A 23,971-nucleotide genomic window follows, 5' to 3' on the forward strand; every position below is an offset into this window, starting at 1 on the left:
TATAGCTTTAAACATCGTTAGTTTCATATAACTGATGAAATATGTTGTTCTAAGCGCTAATGTTCTAAATGAAGCAAGATTTGATCTATTTTTACATCAGAACTACCCAACATATTCCCCCTAAACAAAACGAGTTTCTCACACAAACTGCAAGCGTCAGAAGTTTATCCACAAATTAATCGTTATTGTTCTGCCGTAACACTAATTCAGCTCATTTTTGGTTGACAATAAACTCCTATCGCCCACTGCTCTCCAGCACGACTAGCCAACAATCCAACCGACGCTAGAAAATGGCAAAGCATCTTTTCGTTCGCATGTTTGCTCGAGCTGGCCAGCCGATGTGTTTGTTTTGTCCATCGGAAAGCTCGGTGGAAGCGTCTGTGTGTACCATTCGGATTTGGCGACCTGATTTTATTGACAGGAAAGCGTAATCATTCCCGCCCGACGAAACGGGAAACGCTCCTACCCCTAATCACAGTGTCGGCATCTTCCCTTATTGGTGCTATCAAAAATATACAGCCTCAACAAACAACCACTTGAGTTTGGTAGTTTTCGTCCGGGATGTGACGACCATTCGTTCGCCTGCAACCTGCAGCCTCCAACCCCAAGGCATGGGGCAAAATAAATAGTGTCAGTGCCTCCCTTGCGGAGAAGTGCGAGGGAAAATGGCGCAATTTATTTCAATAACAGCATTGCTTCCGGTTGCTTTTGGGTGGGTGGCAAGTCTTTCGGGAGCAGGAAATGGAACCTCACGGGCAGGAAGCTCTCGACAAGCCTTTGAAGGGGGAGCAACGGTGAGCCTACTGGTTTGTTTGCCATCTTGTTGCCATCTTTTGCAGACGATTGCTTGGTAACACTGCCCGGGCAGGGTGCACAAAACACAAAAGCAAACACGATAACGAACGGAACCCGTGTTTCCAATGGTTAAAATATTAACTTTTCAACTTTATGACCATGACCGGACTACAGCCGGAAGAAGTGTGCCATTAATGGGAACAATAGGGGAAAGACGAACGATCGTATTAGCAGGGTAAGCTTTAAATTCATACTTTAAGTGAAACATTTGTTCATTAGACACATCCACAATATTGATCTTATTGTAAGCAATACGGCCTTTTTGAACGGTTCCTCCTGAATAAAAAAAAGTGATTGCTTGCAAAATTGATAGAACTGTTGATACAAATTGGAAAGGTTCAATCAAATGCTTTCTTTTAAGGCACACACCTAGATCGATCGTTTGAACATTGTTCCAAGAAGCGATGGTTTGCAGATTTCAAACGTTCGCGAATAACCACCAAAATCCTTCCAAGATTTGAACTAACAAGAAGGCATGGTATTTCAGTGAATTACTAACAGAAAATGTTATCCTACCACGAACCGAATCGTTCAGTACAGTTTTTTTACCGACTCTTTACAGAAGAGTTTTCTTTGTTTGTTGGGTTGTACATAGTAGACGCTGAAGTAAATCGCACCGAACAAAAGACGAACAGAATATAAAGCTTATTGCTAAGCATTTTGCCTTTAATTTTAATAATCTGACGAGCAGCCACGTGTGCAACCGACGCCGTACTTTGTCAAGTCTTTTCGCAGAACCGTCTTTATGTTCAATTTATCATTTTATTGAATATACTCCCGTATAGTATTTAAGGAAACAATCAAGTTGATATCGCATTAGTCTGAGGAGTTTTACTGTTCAAAGGAAATTAAGTTTACAATACAAGGACCCAGTCAAGCATAAAAACACAATATTAATTTCCAGCCTATTTTTATATCATCATTATTGTGTGACACATTAATATGACGTTATTACTATCTACAGAATGACATCATTCATAACATGCATCTTGGGATTAGCTTTGTCATCGAGTCGAAACGGTTTCCAGATCCATCTTTTCCTTTGCACATCATTGTGTACATCGCTCGGCTACATAAGCGTACCGGGAAGGAGTAACACAAATATGATACCCTGTCAAAGCATTCCTATGCCCAGTGTGGTTATGCTTTGTTTGAAGTAACGATCCTTTTGCTGCTTGCCCTTAATTTTCCTGTTTGTGGAAACCTTTCCCTTCACAACGCGTGGAGTAAAAGCAACAACTCAATAGCCATTTATGTGGTGAGCCCTAAATGGATAACAAATAGCATGCGGCCCGAAACCGAACCGGAACTCACTTCGGTGGGAGTGGAACCTAATCCAATCGTCGACCAATGTTCCTTTATTCCAATGAACCGTGTCAACCTATCTGAGGCAAGGAATGGGCACGTTGTAAGCGTGTGCCATTGTAAGAAAGGTTCCCAATTCGTGTTTGGTTGGATTAAGTCGACCCAATGAGTGATATGTTGATGCGATATTAACGTTGACCATTTATTAGCTTTGTTGATGATGTTCGGGAATTGAAAGCAACATAATATTATTTCGTGTCCGTCTCATTCTTTCGCTAATATTGTTTTATGAGTTTTTGTAAACAAATTTAATCACACCATACACGTTTTGGTCAAAAATCAACACGTTCACTCAGATCGTTCATTCTCACAAGCACGTTTGTCCCGTCTGAAGGGAACCCAAAACTAATTTCGCCAAGTTTTTTCAACCCACTTTGGCGTCATTCAGGCGTCGTTTAACAGTAAAAATCGATCCACCATGCCATTTCTATGAGTGAGCGTGTGTTTTTTTTATTGCAACCTTGCAACCAAACCTTGCAACCTTTCCCTTCACTTCCCTTTAATGACGTGTGACGCTCGATACGTAATCGAAAAATCATTGATCGTACTAATCTTGAGCGATGGCGATTCTGGCAGGGGAAGGGAGTTGTAATGCTTGTCGAAGTGTATATAAAAACATCTCCTGACGACGGAACGACTCCACGAACTCGACAGAGGACCGCAGTGTCAGGTACGCGTGTGTGTGTGTCTGTGCTTTTGTTACAATTTCAACTTTCCCAACACGGTGAAATAAGTGTTGGGAGGACGGGCGAAAATGTAAAACCATCCATCGCATCACTTGCCATCCATGATCAACGAGGCAGGAGCGTGCTTCAATATCGGCATCGGACAGCAGCAGCACTACCACCAGCACCGTTCGACGACGGAATCGATTGAAAAGCATTAAATATGCAAAGGCATTTAACGACAGCATTCTGCAAAATAGAGCGAGGGGATAAGGGAGAAGAAGTGTTCGAAAGGGGGCGAAAACGGGGTCCTCCCACTTGGGGCGATTCCGGTGCTTCGATACGTTCACAAGCCGCACGACAAGTGTTTTCGGATTAGCGCTCGCTTTTGGAGTACCGCTCCACGGGTTAAACGCCCATTAAAGCGTCTTATGCAAAGTGCGAAAGAGGCGAGAAAAAACCTTACACATACATCGGAAAAATTCCTTCAGCGAGCAGCGCAAAAGCAAGAGAGCACTCACAACCGATTAAGACGGCACCAAGTGGTGGCGTTTTCCGCTTCTCGAAAGGCATTAACAACAACGATAAGGCCGGCAAAGGAAAAAGGGGAAAGAGAGGGAAAGATAATGGCAAATTACAATAGCAGCTGTGCAACAAATTTCCTCCATAAAGACGATTTATGCCACTTAAAGGGCAATGTGAGCTTTCGCTTTTACGAAGTCTGAGTCCGTTTTGAGCTCGTGTATGTGCATGTGTGTGTAAGTTTATATTTTCCTCAGCAAAACGACCAGCTTAATTAGCTTTGCTAGACTAAAATCAATTCCGGCGAGATAAGTGGCCATTTTTTGTGCTTATATGTATTTATTGGTAATTTAGATGAATCAGATTTGTTTCAATTAGAAACATATGAGATACGGAAAAGGCATGGAAGAAGAGCCGAGAGATACTTTAAAAAAAAGTTGTATGAATGGACATAATTAATCATCATGAAAGCATTGTCAAATTAAAGTGATGACTGTAGATCAACCTTACCGCGCAGAAAGTAACGTCTAACAGGTTCATAAACCTAGCCCTTCCCTTTCCCCATGCATTATTTCCCATTTTTATTACGAGCGCCGGCAGCCCAAAACCTCAACCATACCGTCATAAATTAAAACAAGCATAGAATATGCAATAACTCTAAACATATCTTTCGCCGGTACTGGTCCATTTGCCATTGCCTCGCTCTGAACCGTGCACACTACCGTCCCACTGTGTCATAAAAATGTTGTCCCGAGCATCAAATTAATTTTCACGAAAGCTTGCACTTTGTGTACCCCACTCGACAGATTCATTGACATTTTTTCCGCCAGCTATCCAGTACCGAACGCCGTGAACGTGAAGTGAACCGGGCCATTTAATTTTCCTCTATCCCACTCGAGACCCCCGAATCGGAGGAAATAGTCCGTGATTTTTCGTTGTTGAGCGCTTGAAAAAACACTCGTGCACAAAAACACATTTCGCCTTATAAAAGTGGCCGGGTCCTTCTCTCCCCCAGTACGACACCGCACTAACATATATTCTTGCTTGCCATTTCTAACACATTTAATTAAGCGTACCCAAACGCGTACCGCGGTCTCTCGATGGCATAAAACCACCATTTATGTGAGCCGGGAATCATTCCCTGCTCGCATGCGGTCCCAGGACTGGGTTTCGTTTTCTTTCGCCTCTTACCCAGGCACCGCGACAAACCGACCTCTCTTCCCTATGATCATGGTGACGCAATCAAACGGTTACCGGTGTCACTGCGAAACACCGAAATAACAGTAACAGTGGCTGGTTTTGGGCCTGTTGAGATTTGAATAAAAGCCGAAAGGTACGAGCAAAATGGCAGAAAGGACAGCAAAAAAAAGGGAAAACGGCAGAGCGAACGTGTGGCATATATCATCCGTAGGACTTGCTTTATGAAAATCTGCCACCGACGTTTGTGCGCTCCTCGGTGACTTTTCGCCGCGAACCTTAATTTTTTATTTATTATTTATGTGCTGCTCGCGGAACGACATTTGTAGGCGCAAATGCAAACGTGTCGTGTGACGGTTGTGGTTGTCTGTAAAGTTTCTTCTTTGGTTTTAGGGATAATGTTTCCGGTAAGCAAAAGAAAAGTGTGAACATTAGCATTAGTTGGGCACGAAAGCAACACTAGCCATGTTGAGAAAGCATTTGCATTCGCGGAAATAAAGGCTATCAAGGGTTGCATTGCTATTGCTAGAGAAGAACGATTTCTCAATGAAATCAAACATTCGAGTGTTTCTGTTGAATTGGTTGATTGTCTCTTAGCTGAACCTCTTGTCTGGCTGATTGTTTGCTTCTGATAAATCAACATTCGCAGAGAAAATATTTTTGTAGGTGAGTAAAGTGATTCAGATAAAGATGGTTTTATCTCTTTTGTTGACGTTGATGCTTTTTAATAAGTGCCCTTAGTAGATGAAAATTTCGTGGTAAGAATAATGTCGTACTTTTTGAGAGAATTGTTCATTTATTCATTTATTTATTCTTCATAATCGATGTAGTTCATTGCTTCAGAAGCCATTTATTAAAGTTATTAACAGATGCCATCACGCAATGTACATAGCATACATTTGAGTGTCTCTCGATACAGCTCATGCACTCTTAGCATCTAAATATAGGTAACCTGAATGACAAATTGAAGTACTCACAGTTATCCCTCAGTACAGAATTGTAAATAACGCATCCTTCCATCTGGATACTTTGAACTGCTCGCGAAAAGGTGTCCGACTTGGCACTGCCCTGCACACCAGATGTCCGGGAGTGTGACATTATGAAGGCCAAACTACAATCACAGAATTACGCGTCCGGACCTAGGTCTCGTCTGTCCAAACATCGCCGTTTGGTTGCGGGACTAAACAACAATCTCTCAGTCAATTGAACCGGTGTCCCTCGCTTCCTAAGGGTAATTGGAACATTGGCACAGCTCTACGTCAGTATCAAAGCCACCCTCCCTCAATCGGGGGAAAACTTTATTCGCTGGCTTAGCGAAAGTCGAGCGACAGCGAAACGGGAAAGTTCAGCGAGCACATGGGCAATGTGATCGACCGATACTAATCAGAGACTGCGAGACAGGATGGGACGATGCATCGTTCCACGAACGCCGAACGTAAAGTCAGAACTTGTTGAGGGCACCCGCGTGAGTACCGAGTTTCCCAATTCTGCCGCCAGCTTCGGACATCAGCCAGAACTGACGCCGACTAATCCAATTGGACATTGGCCGGGAGTACATTACGGTGCTGGTGGCATAAAAATTGGCTTCCCCTTCGTTAAGGGGGATCGCGTTCGGAGGGTCTGGCGGAGTAGCTCCCGGTTCATGTTTAGCCCACGTCAGCAGTTTCGAGTGCGATCTGGTAGGCTTTCCGAGCGTGTATGCTGGATCCTCCTCCCCCCTACACCAAAACTAGGCCACTGGTGACTGCGGACATGACGTGCGCATTCGATAGCCAGCACAGTAACTGTCCATCTGTCGCCTTTCCAGTAGCGGCTGCCATCGTCTTCGGTTTCCGGTTTCGGCAGATCTGCCCCTGTTGTTCCGCGTTTACCGTTGTCAGCTTGAACGCTTGACTTCAGTCGAGCGAAACGTCCCTTCTAGAATATCGATACTGCTACTGCTGTGTCGCCACTAGCATGTGCTTCCGAAAAAAAGGGGATTACACATTTGGGTTTTTTTCGGCTTCCTTGTTCTACTTCTTCTTCTTCGTCTCACTGTTTTGGTGATGATTTTCCTGTGCGGTTGTAAACCCTCCCGAAAATCACACCGCAGACACAACGCAAAACGAGAACAATACGATTCACCATTGCTGCCCGAGCGCTGTCGAAATGAAATGCGAAATATTGCCCAGTGAGGCGGAAACCGTCAAACAGTGATTTATTTCGACGACCACGTCTGTGCGGCGCTACGGTATTCACGGAACGTGTGTCGCTGTTTGGCCCATATTTTGCTGCTTACTGCCGAAGTGTTTGTTGACCATCGTTATGAATTGTAAGTGTCGATCTCAGGATGGGAATGGTTTCCTTTCTCTCTCTCTCTCTCTCTCTCTCTCTACTCTCTCTCTCTCTCTCTCTCTTCTCTCTCTCTCTCTTTCTCTCGCCTCATTTCTTTTCTTCCGTTACACGCCCCGGGGGACATGACGATGTGGTTTCGCCCAAGCAATTTTATGAAATTGGCCAACACGGAAAAGCCTGCGGATGAAGACCAACGCTAGAAGTGCCGGAAACTTCCTTCGAGCACATCTCTGTGGTTGTGTTTGGTGCAGTTGTGCATACTTGCGCGATAATTGATTCGGTGTTGCATGAGATTTTCCTTTATTTTCAATTCTTATCACAAATATATATTTAAAAAATGCGTCTTCTTAACACATACTGATATGTTAGAAATGTTTCTGTTTAATTATGCTTTCCAAATACAGTCATTCTGTGTTTTTTTTTAATATACCCATGACCTTTGCTATCGGGAACAACAAAAAAGGGAATAAGGATAATCATTTCCATGCCGTGGCGGTTTATTCATAATCTATCTGATTAAAAAATCCGATGCTGCATTTGAAATTCGTTGAATTGTGTCATGGTTTGAATATTTTGATTTGAATGCTCCTATGATCTTTTCTTTCATAGAGCATGAATAGCAAAAAAAAGGTAAATGGTTATTTCCTAAAAACGGAAAGAACAAAAGAGAATTTACAGTAAGAACGAGAACGAGTGCTGGGAATAATAATTTTCAAAATCAGCGGAAAAGAAGATGGAGACGCCAGGTACATTGAACTAATGTTGTTTCATAAAAATATATACCTTTGCCTTTACGAAAAAAGGAAGAAAACGTAACAAACAGCGAGTTCGTTTAATCAACATCCATCAAGCCCCATTACATGTCTATTCCTGAAAGCTTTACTCGCTACACAGCACGTGCTACAGCAGCACTTTTGCTAACAAACCATCATCGTCAGCTGACGCTCACTCATTTATGTTTAGTACAACTATTCCACAAAACACTGCCTCGTGTCTCTCGTGAGTGTTTATGCGTGAAGCCCCAGCTACCACCGTCACGAAACTGTCAGCTGATTTTTAAAGGTACGCACTCACACACTTTTAGTACAACACCGACACTCACCGTGGTCGTGGAAAATGCGCGGGACCTACCGTGAGTGCCTGTTGAGCACCCAGTGAAGTAGGAATCGGTACCTAAACGATTTGATCCTAGCGCAGAGTACCGTCAGTGCGAATCGAGCGGTTTCTGTCGATGTTTGCAAATTCGGTCTCCGTACGCAACGTATTCCTTCAAGCAAGCGGCATAGTAACGAGCGGTTGTTTTTTTTTCGGTTTGGCTTAAAGCGCTGGAAGGTGAAAGCGGTGAGCTGCTACGGTTCCGGCTTAACGATTGTCCTCGGCGCGAAGGTTGTTTACCGGAAACGGTGGTGCTGGCATTGATGTTGGATTACTGTCTTGTCAAATCGTTGTTAAAGTGGATCAAACATCAGTTCGATATCGGTGGTAAAACGGTTTAAGGCAATACATTAAGGTTACTAGATCATCAATTATCAGCAGCGTCTAGTCGCGGATTGCTGATGAGCTGCATGAAATTATCGATGGAATAAACAACAACAATTGAGGCAGTGTTGTCAAGCAGTTCGTGCAATATTTTACGCGGATTGTTTTACCAATGAATAGCAGTGTTGGTGAGGTGAGGTGAGGTCAATTCATTTACTTCATGAAAAAAGCTATAAATTCACACCTAATCTTATAAATACATAAAAGCGTACTCCAGTGTTGTGCTTACGTGAAAAGTCCAGTTAATAATTGTACCAAGTGATTATATTGTGTTGAAGTTTTACAATCGCATTGAACAACAGGATTGATATATTAATGATAAATTTTGAATCGTCCGCATTTGACAATCTATCTGTACAGAATGCGTTACGTTTGCACTAGTAATTTCTCGACTCCGTGTTGTATTTTGCAACAGATAAAAATCATGCAAGATTTTCAGTACTAAAACATAGTTTCAACGACGGAAAACATATTGGATAACACACAGCAAGTAAGTAGCGCTAACTAACAATCCCATAAAACCATTTTAAAACCAATTTCCGTCAAATCCACTAAGTAGGACACTAAAGTCTAACAGCGTTATTTGTTATTGATGTTCAACTTTTATTTCTTTTCGATTAGCATATTTTCGATGAAATTTTCCCTCCCGTCCCTTTAAGCATCCATCCGAAACATTCGGTGGGATAACGGAAACTACAAGTTCGCTGAAAGAGCAAATTGATTATGTTATGTTAATGCGGGCACGTACTCTATAAGAGTTTCTATTGATGTTTCTTCCCAGCCGAAGGACAATTCCAAGGTGGAGCGTGTAGATGTGTATGTTTGTCAGTGAGTGTGTGTGTGTGTATGAGCCAGTTTGAACTACTATTTGTTTGCAGCAACAGCAGCGGCTGTCGTGTCCTATGCGACAGATAAAGGTGCCGCTCGTGGGCGTTATGATTGGATACAAATGATTTTCAACAAGGCGAATGAAGCTATGGAAATTGTGAGGAATCAAATTAGCATAAATTATCGAACGATAAACCGTAACCGTATATGGTTTGTAATATTTTGGGATAATCCACTGCATGCTTGTTTATGGTATAGTATGCTGAAACAACTGGCTTTTTTTATTGAACAAACAACTCCTTAAATTTTTTCGTTTTTCTTGATTGTTTCTATTTCTCTATTAAAGATTCAATATAAGATTAAACATTAAATCACTTTAAAGAAATCAGATCCCTCTGCGCGTAACCGATATGTTCGATCGATGCCTTAAGCACAACACTGCCCATCCACATGTCTATCACATACCACTTAAACGAGCTTCACATCTGTTTCTGTTCGGATACACTTTCTCGGTGCGTTTTCCATGAATGGATTATACTGCCTTTTTCTCTGGCTGTGTGTATGGTAGCTCTTTCCCGCTCGAATTACGGATATCGTGTGAGCACCAGCTGCCTGCCTGTCTTACCCATCCGACAGCAGGAATAAAATGTGGCATGTCTACCCAGCAGGCGCCCTCGACACTACGCTGATGCTGGCTAGGGGGTAGTGCAAAAAAAACCCGGCGAAACAGACGCCCAAAAAGCATCAAACCGGCCCAGTACGTTGCAGTCATATGCAAATGCGGACGACGAAAACCATGTACTAGTGGATACCCGACGCACAGCAGCGTAGTCGTTACGACCGCACGGCTGGTCGAGGATTCGGTCCCGGTTCTCGAATTACTGCGCCAGGTATGACAGTTGTTGCCTGCTCCACATGAGAGTGTTGTTTAATCATTCCGCTTGCATGTGCTAATCTTTAATTCATCGTAAGTGAAGTGTGCTCGAAAAATACAATTTTGTGTTTCAGTACATGTGTCTTGCGCAAAATCATTTGCATCAAAGAGTTCATGCTTTTTATTCGTGCTTTATTTAAACACCATCAGCAAGCATTCATTGAAAACACTGGCAAAATGGGAAATTAATAACTGCCGTCATCTCTTAAGCTGCAGCTGTGATCAAAGTTGATGCGAAGATTAGCGCCACAGAGCTTAAAGATTAACTCTCATTTCAGTCCTATTCCGCAGAATCGATGGCATTAATTTATCAATTCATTGGTGGTGTTTTAATCTGCCACTGATTGGAAGCACAAGGGGAAGAGACAGATACCCCTTCCCACCAGAAGTAAACTTCTCGCCCCAAGCTAAAAGGGGCAGGTTGCGAAGGTTTTCCTCCGTTAATCACAGTTTTAAATTTTTGCCATCTACCAATAAAAAAGCGGAACTTCAACAATCGAAAGTTTGGAGGAAACGGCGAACCACCGCAGGACAAACGAATGCGCCAAGTCCCACGTGCGCTGATTCGGGAGTGATAAAATCAACAACTTATTTGGAGTATTGCTTTCCAACCGTCACTGGGACTTTGCTCCTGTGTTTTTCTATGTGTGTGAGTGTTGTTTTGGCAATGATAACGGTTTTTGGAAAGTTTCTTGCCCAGAAAACACAATCCAACACACCCTTTCCCCCCAAAACGCCTCAGAGCATATTGTGTGTGTGTGTGTGTGATGTGTTCGTACGCCTTGCCGCTTCAGTGTTGGAGAAAGTTTACTATAAAAAGTACTAATTTAGAGCTGGGTGCATATCTTTGGCGTCGTCATAAGGTGCGAATGGTGCTGTGCTCATGGAAGGGAAAGAAAGAAGGCACAAAGGTCAGCTTAGAAATTCGGTCTGTTTAGAGTCCATAATGTATAAAAAAAAAAACAGAATAGAAAACCGATCCCTTTGCCCTGGAGCCAGCTTTCCCGATGTTTATTCGAAATTATTTGAATGTTTCGCCTGTTCGAGGCTTGTTTAGACCGTTGTGTTACTAAGTCGCAGTGCCAAAGGTTGCACATCGTGGGCAAAGTTGGGCGCAAAAACAAAGCCATTGAAAATAGCGACATAGTGCCCTTGGCGATACTGTGCCCGTTTTGTTTGTGTTCGTTTTATTTCCCTTTTTCTTTGCATTATGTTAATGGTCAAAAGTTGTCTAATTATATGAACGACGATCAACACTTAGCCAAACATGGCTGAGTGATCAAGAAGTGTATCCTAGCAACCGATAATCCCTTTCCACAAACTTTCGCATCGACCGACGACCCACAAGTCCACGAGGAATGAAAGCAAAGATCTTTCCAAACAAAACGAAAGGCGAGCATGTTTTCGAGACGAACGGCAAGAGCCAAAACAAGGTTGTATCTTAGGCTACCTATTTTTGCATGCTCTGATTAATTCAGTGCGGTAGAAAGTTTTGTTTCTTTGATTGCTTGTTGTGATGCAGAGATTCACACTGTTCTCATTTCTCTGGTTTATTTTTTTTCTTTCTCCGACAATCGAGGCCATTGTATTCGGAGAGCATGTTTCATCTCACCAGGTTGCAGGAGAGGAACTCTTGCTTTATAATTTATTCAAACGAATGTTTTTGTTCTGCTCTGGATGATTAATTCTGCATCGTGCTGCCAGCTGTCGAATCCGGTTTGATGTGCCCAAACAGCAAAACAACATGTTTACACTCACCTGTCGAGCCGAGGTGTCATTCATTTTAAATTATTTATAACACAGTACCATTGTGCTATGAATCATTAACCAAACGATCATAATCCCAGCGCATCTTTCCTCCGCACTAATTGTACTCACATCTAACCACTGCATGTGTGGTGTTTTTCTGTCTTTTTTCAAGAATTCCAGAGGATGTGCAGAGCTGTTACTGTGGTATGTTGCATCATCGGATCTTTCTACACGGTTGGATGCATATTGGACTCACTACTCGGTGATGGAATGCCGTACGCTACAATGAATAGTGAAACGTGTGTGAAGTTGTTAACATAATTTCAAATTAGTGGTCACAAAAGCCTACCGAGCGATCGAGTGGTAATCTTCTCTGTTAGGTGGAATTAGTGATTTCCTGCGCCTGAGCTTCACTAGATGTTTGTGTACATGTGCGTGTGTATGTGTGTGTGTGAAATAGTAAAATGAATATCCGTACAGTGTCCAATCGAAGATAAAAATGCAGTTTATCATCGTTGGTGGAATATTCGTACTGGCAAATCTACATTTCAACCATCACAACGCAATGGGTAAGTGTCACAAAGCTTCCGGATCAAACGTCAAAAGCTATTGTTATTGACTTTCTGAAAATTTCTGATTGCCTTATTGCCAATACCTTCCAAACCATAAGCATTCCAATATTTATTTCCATCCCCCCAATTGTCATTATTCATCCCATTTTTGGTCTATGATCAGCAAAACCCGCATTTGGCAGGGTAGAGCTGTTCGGTGTATTATCGACTGCCGATAGGATCTAAAATCCATTAGCCAGGCGACAATCGTCGTAAATAGGGATTCGATTGGATTTTGCCTAAAGCTGTTCTATTCAAATTAAAGATGATATCGCAACCAAATCGGAATAAATGTTAACGAAGCCCCAATAAGATGTAATTGAATGGTATTTGATGATTTGATGTGAGAAAAACAAAGGAGTTTGAAAAGCTTTGAAAAGCTGTAGTCTTTGAAAGTTTTTGTCTTACATTCATGGAGAACAAACTTAAAGTGGTAACCCTATCACAATATATCTCTAACGGTGGTTGTTAATAGAGTACACGGTTGTCTACACGATTAACTCAAGCATTATTGAAGATGATTTTGTCGGCAGTTCTACGTCTTCTGAACCATGAATCTGTGTCGACCAGCTGACGCATTGTCATATCCGCAATGTTAGTTCTCTCAATTGATATTATCGATATCGTGCGTATAAAAGCATCATGCTTAATACCAAAATGGAACCTAAAAAACATAGGCTTAACATAAAAATTTCCTATCCCGAATGTACGACGACAGCTCATATTTTTTCATATTTTTCTTTCCGTTTTTGTTTTATTTCAAGCTCAGAGGAAGATTCCTTACCAGCCAAAATACTACAGACATAAATATAAACAAATGCATCAACCAACTCCTGCCCTGTGTTTACTTTGCATCGTAAATTTCATCCTCGGTCCCAGCGACTGGGCTGACGGAATTTCCGCTACCATCATGTCAGTAGCGAGTACTCTTCAGCAGCTCAAGTGTTATTTTAGCTCCTCGCTCGAAAGAGTCCGGGGCTTAAACGCGGCCCGGGCTGCCATGAGATGCCAAGAAGCAAGTGGCTCAAAGCTCAAAAGTACATCCTTCACCTTCAACTGAGGAGTGCATTTCATTCAAGCCCATCCATAGCCGAGCCGGGCAAGCTTAGTGGCGCAAAGCACCGTTGCTGCATCATCTCGGGTGGTGCTGGTGTGTAGGGTGGTAATGGGTTTCGTCTGCTGCGTAGCATGCTGTCTTGCAACGCCCTTAACACGGAGGGGTCGGCTAAATGACAGTGTGCCGTTTGGATGGGAAGGTTGTGTGGATGGACGGGAGTTTTTCACCGACCCGGTACATCCTGCAGCAGGATTTATTGCATGAGAACCATCCGTCACGGGACATTAACATGGAGCCTCGTCTCAAGCATCGTCTGGCGAGGATTTTGCATATTAGAGTAAGATCTTGTGAATGAGGTTGGGGGGTTTTACTTTTTGTGGAACCATAAACACACGCAGTGGCTCGTAATGTTGGTGACACATGCTAGGAAGAGCGTCGTGTTTTTAGAGTAGACGAGGTAACAAAAACATTGCCTACAAAATTACCAGTACATTAGAGCAAAATAAAAAAAACAGGCTACCACTGTTTTAGATTCGATTGATTTACCTACTAAAAACTCTTTCTTGTGATTTGAAGGGATGTTATTTCAATGTCAAGAAAATGGGAAACCATCCTTCCATAGACATGCTTTTTGATACGCTTTTCATGGTAAGTTTGATCATTCAATCGTCTAAAAGCAATCACTTACAGCAATATCTAATGAAACGGTATAATGGTTTCTGAATAGGACATCCGCACGGGTAACTTGTTCTATGAATTATAAAAAAGGTTGTGAATAAAGCTTCCTTTCATCCGATAGATTTTATAGATTGACAAGAAAGGAAACAAATATCTTACCATATAACTAGAGAAAGACTAGATAGTTGTCAAAAACACAATTTGAAGCATTAAATACCATTTTTCGTCATCATTCACAGATAGAAATAAACCATTATCAATGATTCGCAATGGTCAGTGCTTTTGTTGCAAATTTTCCGAGAGACTGCGACGCAATGGCTTGGAAAATTAATCAATTAATTGTATCAATCAATCTAATCTTGTTGTGCGCTGTCTTATTTGCTTGCAGAAACAGTGGTTTACTCTGTCATCGTTTCAGATTTATAGTAGCGGCTGGTTTGTGCCATTATTACTTACTTTTCATAATCATCAATCAATTAGTTGTCGTCAATCGAGCGTGAGATTAAGTCCAAACAGAAGTTTCATTAAAACTCTCGCTGTGATTGTGAAATTATAATGAACGATGTCGAGGGCAATGATGTGATGTGTTCCGCGTTTGGTACTGGAGTTTCGTTAGAGCAAAGTTAATGTAGATTAAAAATATTGTTTCCTTTATTCTGTTTCCGATGATTACCCAACATACATTTAATCAGATTGAAATTTGTTTCCTGTACACACGCCAGAGAGGATTGGCTGAAGGAAAAATCATATGCAATAAAACACACTGCCCAATCATGTAAAGAAATAGGAGAAATGCCCATAATTCCACTCAATGAAAAGCAGACGGGAATGTCGGGAAATGAACCTCAGCTCGTCTAGCGCTAAAGTAACTGGTTTTAGCGCGCCAGTGCGCTTCCATTTCATGTTTGCCTATTAAGTGGTTTATGACCAAGCGAATACAAGCGAATAAAATTCCACTGCACGAACATAACTTACAGATTCTGCGGAATGCTCCTTCACTCCGGCGCGGTCAGGCAAAAAAAATGTTAAACACACACAACATGAGACAACTGGTACGGAATAAACTCAGCTGCAACCTCAGCCGCGGATGTATAAGGCGAATGTTTTATAGCTTTTCTTTTTATAGTTGAAGAAACCAGAAAAATATGAAATATTTTCTAGCTTTTTGATAAGCCTCCTGTTTTTGGAAAATGAACGACAATGATTTTCTTTTAGTTTAATTCAACTAAATAAATGTGCTTTAAGTTAAAAAACTAATTTCAATGCTTCGCTCGCTGACCACGAATATGTGATATTTGAACTTTGTCCCATTTGAAGTACGTTTAATTAGCGGTTTGAATGACTTTTTCAGAGTTCATCTAATAGCAACACAGCTTCTTGACAAAGTTCAACCACATCATACACACACACACACACGAACATTCTTACTTCTACTCATCCTATCCTATGTTGAGCAAAGTTTCACAAACCATCAAGCATTCACTCCTAATCCCGCTGCAGTGGACATTTATCTGGTCGAGAGAGATGCTACACTCAAGGCACTTACCATCGCTTTAAAAGCGTTCTTCTCCTTGGATATGGGGAAATTTGAGACGGAGGGGGGGGGGAGTTTTCGGGCATGAGAAACTTTTACCGCACCGCACCTCAAAATCACACAAGCACTAGTGGTAGAGGGTCTAATTTGGACCCGTAGCTAGGCACAAAACATGATAAAATAAATTGCTCCCGAGATCGATAGCTCCCCGGCGATGGTGGCACCGTTGGCAGTATGCCAGGGGTTGGTGGTAACGGCAGGGGCAAGGATAATTAAATTTCCAGTACGCAACCAGCCTGCAGCGAGCCCTGAGCATAGTTTGGTTGTGGTGTTATGCTTGTTTTGATCAAATATATTTGTGAATGTGCGAGAGAGTACAACACAGAGAGCGGCGCTAGTTTGATTAATGTGATTGTGAAAGGACGCACTTCGTAATCACTTCGTTAGAAGCAAATTTACTTTGAGCACGTGAAAATCGATGCTGTATCGTATTATGTATCGTTTAAATGTTGTACATAGGATACATTTTCCTGGTAAAATATAAATTCAAAATAGTACAAGTATATGACTTCCAGCTTACTCGACTCGTCAATGACGCATTACCCAAATTCCATGTTTATTAAATCCAATTTCTTTGAAGTATTCCACGCCTTCTAACGGCACTGGCACACCTTAATCAGCACGTGTTGTCTCAAGCTGCGCGTCATGTCGAGATGTCAATTACAAAACACCAATTTTTCAACCCATCAAAAGGACGAGATAGAATGATAAGGTTTGTTTTGTTTTGCGTACAGGTACGGTTCATATCACATCCAGGAAGCGTATTCAAAACACCGTATAATAGAAAGTGAATTTTGAAATTGCTCGTAGCAGCGGCCTATTCTACTTGTCATTCGCAGAAAAAGTTATTGTGACACGCAAACACACACACACACACACACAGAGTTGCACGCCCCTGTAATCCAATTTCTCAACTCCTCCAAAATCCTAACGAGTTCCTCTTTGAAAACACTCTCGGGAGGGGAATTTGTCTACCTTTTTTACACGTGCTATTGAATTCAACAGGATTGCTTTTTTAGCTCTGCTGCTCGTTTTCACCATGCTGTTTTTCTTCTCTTCCCTCTTCCCCACTCGCAGGTGTAGCTAATCATCTGCCAGCACCGCAGGAAAACAGAATCATCAAAAAATTCTCACCCCATCCCTACTTTGACTTCGATGTGCCTCGGAACATAACGACCCGCGTCGGTCAGACCGCTTTCATCAACTGCCGGGTCGAGCAAATGGGTGACAAATCGGTGAGTATGGCGGCTGTTTGCCTTGCTTGCTTTGTTGCCTCCGAAAGGTGACGCTGATGTTCTGCGGTGGAAGAGCACATGTCGAATTGGCGTTTTGTGAAAGTAATTTCACTTTCCAGCCATCGGCAGGCTGTTTGTATATAGAAATATAACGATAATGACTCCATCATAAAAACGATTCTAATTGACGTGTCTTTCAACTACACCATTCACACATGTTCAAGATGTATTTTCATAATTTCTGGCTAAATACACACACAATTTCAACAAAATGATATACAAGGACTATGTGCATCATGTAAATTTAAAGTGATTTTCCAAATCAAATGCAAATGAGCGTTTCTCGCTTCTCCACATCCACCATTTCACCACTGTGGCGGATAATTAATGACGTACATCAAGCACATAACTTCGCTACGCAAAGTCATTTGTGACTACGAATTTACATCCCGACATTCGTGGAAAAGTTATCTTTCGATCTCCCTGAACCAAACCAAACATTTCTCAATATTTCCCTAAAGACAGCAAATTGGTGGCAGCACGGAGGAAAAGAGAGAATGTATCAACTCTTATAAACACATCAATCATCACTGGCACGTATTTATCTGTCAGGACGGTGTGTGATGATGTGTTCGGGGCCGCGAAAGCATGTAAACACTCACGCACCTCCCGGGGGAAGCTTTCAGATTGTATCGCTTTTCGGGTGTGGTATGGAACACTTCTGAAATCCTCAAAACGTGCAAAAGACAGTGACACAACGCGACCAACAAGGTCTCCTTCGGTGCGTTGATTTGCATTTGTCTTGCTTTTATTCGTGCTTCTCTGTGTAAATAAAATTCAATGAACGGTTCGATAGCATGCCCCTCCATAACACGTTCCAACCGACAGACCGGCCTCGACAATCGTCTTTCGATGGTGTTCTACTCACTTGTTTGGTGTGATCGTGTTTCGTGTTCGCTTTAAATTCTGTTTCAATTTGTTCTCATTTCTCTCTTCTCCACTCTGTTCTTGGTTTTCCATTTTGGGAATACGACCTCACACAATCAAACGAACGATCATTGAAATAACAAAACGACCCGAAACCTTCGACACCGTTTCCGCTTGCTGCTACCAACAGGTCTCCTGGATTCGGAAACGAGATCTACACATCCTGTCGGCGGGCACCGCAGTCTACACGTCGGATGAACGATTTCAGGTGAATTTTGAGTTGTGCAATCGATTCGTTCTTATTGTTTTGTTGTTTTGACTGGGAGCACGAGCTGATGAAGGAATATTTTATGATTTTCTTATTACGCTTTTACACAAATTGACACACAAAACACTTTTTGTCAGAAGCTGTCTAGAAGACAATGTATTTAATGTAATAATTTAGCTAGAAATAAATACTAACTTGTGGTTTCTTCTAAAAAACCAACAACTAAATGTAGCCAAGCGCCAGACAAAAGCTTGTTTTTTAAAGAATAGGTTCCAAATTATCGGCCAAAACGTAGCAATGTCGTAGCAAATATATAGAAATCCTCACAATGAAGTAACGGACAAAGCATTCTGAAAACCTTGTTCACGGTATAAATTCCATAGGAAAAGCTTTCCGAGAAAAAAAAAACCGATTGGTAACGTATTTTTATCCACTCCACGAAATGTTCCCCTTCATCCTCGGCATAGGTGATACGCTCAGATAAGGCAGAAAATTGGACACTGCAAATAAAGTTCGCCCAGCAGCGAGACTCGGGCATATACGAGTGTCAGGTGAACACAGAACCAAAGATGTCAATGGCATTTCGACTGAACGTTGTAGGTAAGTAACATAGTATTACTTTTGAGCTTTCAATATGCAATTAGCTTCAATAATGATTTTTTATTTCCTTTCTCTCTCCACGCGCTCCACCAGAGGCTAAAGCGATTATCCTCGGACCAACGGACCTATACGTAAAGATGGGCAGTGTTGTGACGCTCACGTGCATAATTAGCCAGGGACCACATGATCTAGGGACAATATACTGGTACAGAGGTAAGTATGCGGACGCAGGTCACGTTCTATGGCGATCTAATTATTGCTCAATGTTGCATTCTCCATTCTATCGAAGGACAGTGAAAGCAATAACGTTTCACGCGCCCTATCATGCGTGATAATTAATTTCAATTTCAATTCTTCTTTTCACTCCGTCTCTCTCGAACTGACCTTTTTATCATCCTAGGGTCAAATCTCGTGCAGCCCATAGAGCTGCACCCCAACGACCCTTCATTAGCATATCCACATCGAATATCAGTTGAGCTGAAGTGGACCGAGGCCCTCACGTCACGGTAAGTGTGTCCTCGCCACCTGGCACTTGCTCCGCCTTCCTGATGGTAGCCTCAATAATATTACGTTTTCATGCATTGCATCTGTTATTCCCCACCATCAATCACCACGCTGTGATGGATGGTTCGGAAAATACCGTTCAAAAATAACTCACACTGATGAAACGCCTTTGAAACGACGGACGTGTCTGCTCTTTTTTTTTTGTTTTTGCTGCTTACAGGTTGAAAATCCTCGATGCCAAACTGTCCGACTCGGGCAACTACACGTGTCTGCCGACGTCGGCAGAGGGTACGAGCGTGATGGTGCATGTGATAAACGGTAAGTTTCAATCAAAAGCTCCCGTTGCTCATATTTGCTTTCCCCGATTCCTACCGAGCACGGCCCAACTGCCAAAAGTTTAATAACATTACACACGCTGAAAGGAGCTTGAATTGAATTCACCCAATTGAGCATATTATTTACTGTGCAAAGTTAAGGGTGAAAATTAATCCAACACGTTGGAATGGAAATGCTGCTCATTGGTGTTTCTCTGTTACACTCGTCGATTGAAATTGATGCTCATGCCAGTTCTATCTGCTCGTCAGCAGACAGCCGAAGCTAATTGAGTGATGTTGTGTTTCGTCGAATTAAAAGCTTAATGCCGCATACATCACTGCATTACACGTTGTGTCGCGGCTTGTAATGCGTTAAATTGATTTTACTGGTTTATATTTGTGCATTTGCATAGCATATGCCGTGTTTTGTGCCAAAATAGATCATTTTGTTAAAAAAAATAACCGAAAATTAGATTCTACGTGTTAAAGCGATGCCAAATAATTGCCAATTAGGTTCATTATGCCATGCCCATACCACATCATCTTTAACGGTTCACATTTCTTAACAAACGTGAAACCTGACATTATTAATAGAAACAAACGGAATGCTGATGGCTTTCAAGAGACAATGAGCAGTACAGTTTTTCATGCCTTTTTGTTAGAAACTGAATAATTTTGATGATCCATCTTTTGGGAGCTACAAAATGCACAGCTTTCTGCACCCGTACTCGACGCAGACCGTGAAATGATGGCGTTTTGTTCACGGCTGTTTCTTCACAAGCAGCACTCCGAGACACACATCGTTGAAAAGATGATAATATCTTTTGTAGTTAACAACAGCGAAGTGGAACGGTGAACTTGAGCGCCAGAGCAAGGATTTCTCGCTGGTTTTTTTTTTGCCTAATAAAAATGGTCGAGTGAGGTCGTCCTGTACGCCCGAGCATCAGGCTTCATAATGATGATGATACTGTTAAGAAGCCCCATGCCCATGCAATTTGCGCTCGGGCGGTGAACACCCAGGAAGCGAGGCGAATTCAGCAACCTACAAGTTGGCTTCTACAAGCAGTAGTTGCAAAACGCAGATAAAAAAACATCCATAATTGTTATCTCCCAGTACCGTACGATCCTGCACATGAATGTGACGAGTGCGAAAGCGAGGCAACAGTGTATGGAGTCAATGCAAAGTTGAGCTGCTTAAGTAAGAACATATTTATGTAACGCCGGGCGTTCTTTAACGCGCAAAGAATGTCGTTGTTTAGCTGTGGGTGAGAATGCTGCTAGTAGATAGCAGTACCAACGCACTCACAACACTAAATGATTTTCGTTTCGAGGAATGACTTTTCCGAGGGATTTTGCAGGGATTTGGAGCAATGAAACGGCCGGGAGGGTAAAAATCCTTTACATCTGCAATCTGTGCCTGCCGGTTGTACTTAATGCACGCGCTGGGGTTGAGCAAGGCAAGAGATTGGTACCGGTTCGTTGCACTGCAGCAGGACACAGATGCAACATTAATGCGAAAGAAGCGCGATACTCGACAACGTCGTTAAGGAGAGGGCATTTTCACCGTGGCTTATGCCAGCAAAACAACACCATTACAATAATAAGATGTGCTTCTGTGGAACTATACAAATGTAACAGGGCTCTCCGGAAGTGTACGCCTGAAGTTATGCAATTATAGGTGTTGAGAAATGGATTTTAAGGTAGGATTTTTTCTATGGAAAAGCTATCTACTTTAGCTTGAGTAGTAGCTAGAAAAACATCTACATTTTAATCAAAACTAAACTTAACGTCTTTTGATCCTGCTGCAGCGATTGATTACATTTCAAACATTCTTTCTGCTTGTTGGGGATTTGCATCGATTTGTTTCGCAACAAAAAGCTCACCACCACTTTATTCCCGCACTGATTGATGAATGCCTTTTAAGCTCGCTGACACCAGTGTAGCAACTAACGGTACGGTTGTGCTTGCTCCTGGAGGATATTGCCTTACCGCGGGACATTGCAACAAAAGCGTCTTATCTTTCCAGTTTGCACAAGCGAAAATTTGCTTTCGATTATTCTCGATCCTCGCCACTCATCCATCTCGATTTGCTTTCTCTTCCCGCTTTCTGTTTCCTTCTAGGAGAGCATCCTGCGGCAATGCAACGTGGCTGCGCTACGACCGCTGACAAAGATCAACACCAGAGTGTGCAGCTGCTGATGACGATGCTGGCGCTGGTGCTGCTAACGTTCGGCTGGCATCGAACCGATCTCAACACCTGCCTGACAGCACCCGGTCGAGCGGTGGAGTGTTCAAGCCGGCGACCCAGCACAACCACCCTCGAGCGGACTGGGGCACAGCGAACGGTGATAACGGATAACGGTCCCACCGGCACATTAACGTCTTCCTGCTGTTCGTAATGTTCGCGAGGCAGGCCAACACAGTGGCAGACGACAGGACTTTGCAAATACTTTAACTCACAGGTGCTACAAGATACTCTCGGGTGGAAGGTAGAAAAGCTTGAAACCACAAACGCTGGTTAAAAGTTATCACTTTGCACTTGTACAATGTTTTACAAAAGCATCGCAGTTATGAAAGTGATGTTGTGTGTGTACGGGTGTGATGATGAGGGAGAAGAAGATGGATCGACGTTTAAAAGCCAGTAGTGAGAAATACGACACCGATTACAGAAATCAATTCCAAACCACAGTCACACCGAATGGAGTATACAAAGCAAAGGAAGCAAAGGACTCTTAACGCATTTTCCATAATGCAACGAGAAAACCGAAAAAAGGGCGACATTCTCGTTTCGTTGCAAGTGCAATGTATTCCAAGTGCACCAATCGTAGATGCAAGAGAAGAACGCATAAAAACGAATAGTGTAAGATGAAGTGATGCGCTACCCGGATACCACTCCACTTCCTCCCTTTTTGTCTTACCGTAGAAAAAAAGAAAGAAACTGAAAAGAAGGGAGAGAAAATCTCAAAGGATTTTGCTCGAGCAAGAGTCACTCCCACGGTGTTCCGGTGCAATTCCGGTGCAAAAGCTAGTTATAACACGTCACAATCACCGAGATCCAACCGGATCCAATGTAGCAACGAACCGACGGAAGAACAAAAGCGAACCGATTTGACGTTGGAGTTTGATTGTTTTAAAGGGGTAGGACGAGTGACTGAAATGGTGGGAAGCAATAAGGTAAATAAAACGAGCTGGGCAAGTGCTGAAAAGCTTCAAAGAAGTTTTTACTCTTCAGCAGTACGAGAAAAGCTCGACTTGAGCTGATTTTATGACATGGACAAAAACAGCAAAACGTTTTTTTTTGTGAGGTGAAATATCCGTCGATTTGTTCATCTTCGTTGACACTTATGAGACCGTTAGATGGAATGGAAAGGTACGGAAATCATGTTTAGTAATCATCATTGCAGCGTTTGATCATTAGATTGTAGTTCATCTTTGACAACCAGAACATAATAAGCGTCGGACGAGGCGTCTTTAGAACGATTATAGTACTAAGAGGGATAAGTGTAGGTACTAGCAAACAAGGCGCCAAGCAGAGCGAAATCTGCATGTGGTGTTTGAAACAAAAACAGTTTGACAGAAAACGATACGAAACACACATTTTATTTCATCAAACCAACCGTCTGCACTTATAGTGGTAGAACATGAGTGACAAGTATTTAAGCGCAAGTGCATCAACACCCATACCGAGTTTGAAAGCCAAGTGGAGTCAAGAGTGAGAAGAGGAAAGCTCGCTTAACGCGTGTACATTTGAATCGTCATTAGAAATGATACCAGACTTTACGAAAAGGTATTTAGCACTCTTCCTTCCAACCACTCTCATTTTCCATACCCTCGATTGTCATTACTGAACTCAAATCCAAATAGTAGAAGAATTTTTAAGACCTGCAGTTCGGTACAGGACCCCTCACCCATCACCTCATCCTTATATTTTCTTTCGAGGAGGAGGCAGCATAGCAGCATTAAAGCTATTTATTTGAGAAATAAACTTGAGATTATCTCAAACCAGACAAACATGAAACCACAAACCCAACGCGAGAGAAATGCTTTCCACTATGGCAGATTCTGTTGCGTTCTTTTTTTTTTTTACTTCTATCCCACATTGCAGGTACGCTGCTTGGTGAAAGAAACTGGCTTATCTACCACCCTTGATATCCTACGATATCAATCGTCGTCGTGCTGCTTTGGGTTCACTTTG

At 42.3% G+C, this 23,971-nt stretch overlaps 1 protein-coding gene across 3 annotated transcripts; it reads left to right on the forward strand.

Moving 5' to 3' along the window:
* The first annotated feature begins 7,702 nt into the window (after positions 1 to 7,702).
* On the forward strand, positions 7,703 to 23,801 carry LOC120900083 (zwei Ig domain protein zig-8-like). 3 transcript variants are annotated; one of them, XM_040306665.1, is made up of 10 exons: positions 7,703 to 8,967; positions 9,971 to 10,195; positions 12,161 to 12,557; positions 17,006 to 17,163; positions 18,281 to 18,358; positions 18,826 to 18,958; positions 19,052 to 19,171; positions 19,359 to 19,464; positions 19,683 to 19,780; positions 21,898 to 23,801. In XM_040306665.1, exons 3-10 carry the CDS (start codon positions 12,488 to 12,490, stop codon positions 22,173 to 22,175), a joined length of 1,041 nt encoding a protein of 346 aa, XP_040162599.1. In that variant the 5' UTR covers positions 7,703 to 8,967; positions 9,971 to 10,195; positions 12,161 to 12,487; the 3' UTR covers positions 22,176 to 23,801. The 3 variants fall into 3 exon arrangements, with proteins under 3 accessions (XP_040162599.1, XP_040162598.1, XP_040162600.1); XM_040306664.1 differs by lacking the exon at positions 9,971 to 10,195; XM_040306666.1 differs by lacking the exons at positions 7,703 to 8,967; positions 9,971 to 10,195; positions 12,161 to 12,557 and adding an exon at positions 16,443 to 16,640.
* The last annotated feature ends 170 nt before the right edge of the window (positions 23,802 to 23,971 follow it).

The sequence above is a fragment of the Anopheles arabiensis genome, chromosome 3 (assembly GCF_016920715.1).
Source record: "Anopheles arabiensis isolate DONGOLA chromosome 3, AaraD3, whole genome shotgun sequence".
Lineage (NCBI taxonomy): Eukaryota > Metazoa > Arthropoda > Insecta > Diptera > Culicidae > Anopheles > Anopheles arabiensis.

Excerpts from the sequence above, each read along its gene's own strand:
- LOC120900083 (XM_040306665.1), top strand. The coding sequence starts at position 12,488 with ATGCAGTTTATCATCGTTGGTGGAATATTCGTACTGGCAAATCTACAT. Across the intron at positions 19,172-19,358 it reads GACAATATACTGGTACAGAG|GGTCAAATCTCGTGCAGCCC; the intron begins GTAAGTATGCGG and ends TTATCATCCTAG. Across the intron at positions 19,465-19,682 it reads ACCGAGGCCCTCACGTCACG|GTTGAAAATCCTCGATGCCA; the intron begins GTAAGTGTGTCC and ends TGCTGCTTACAG.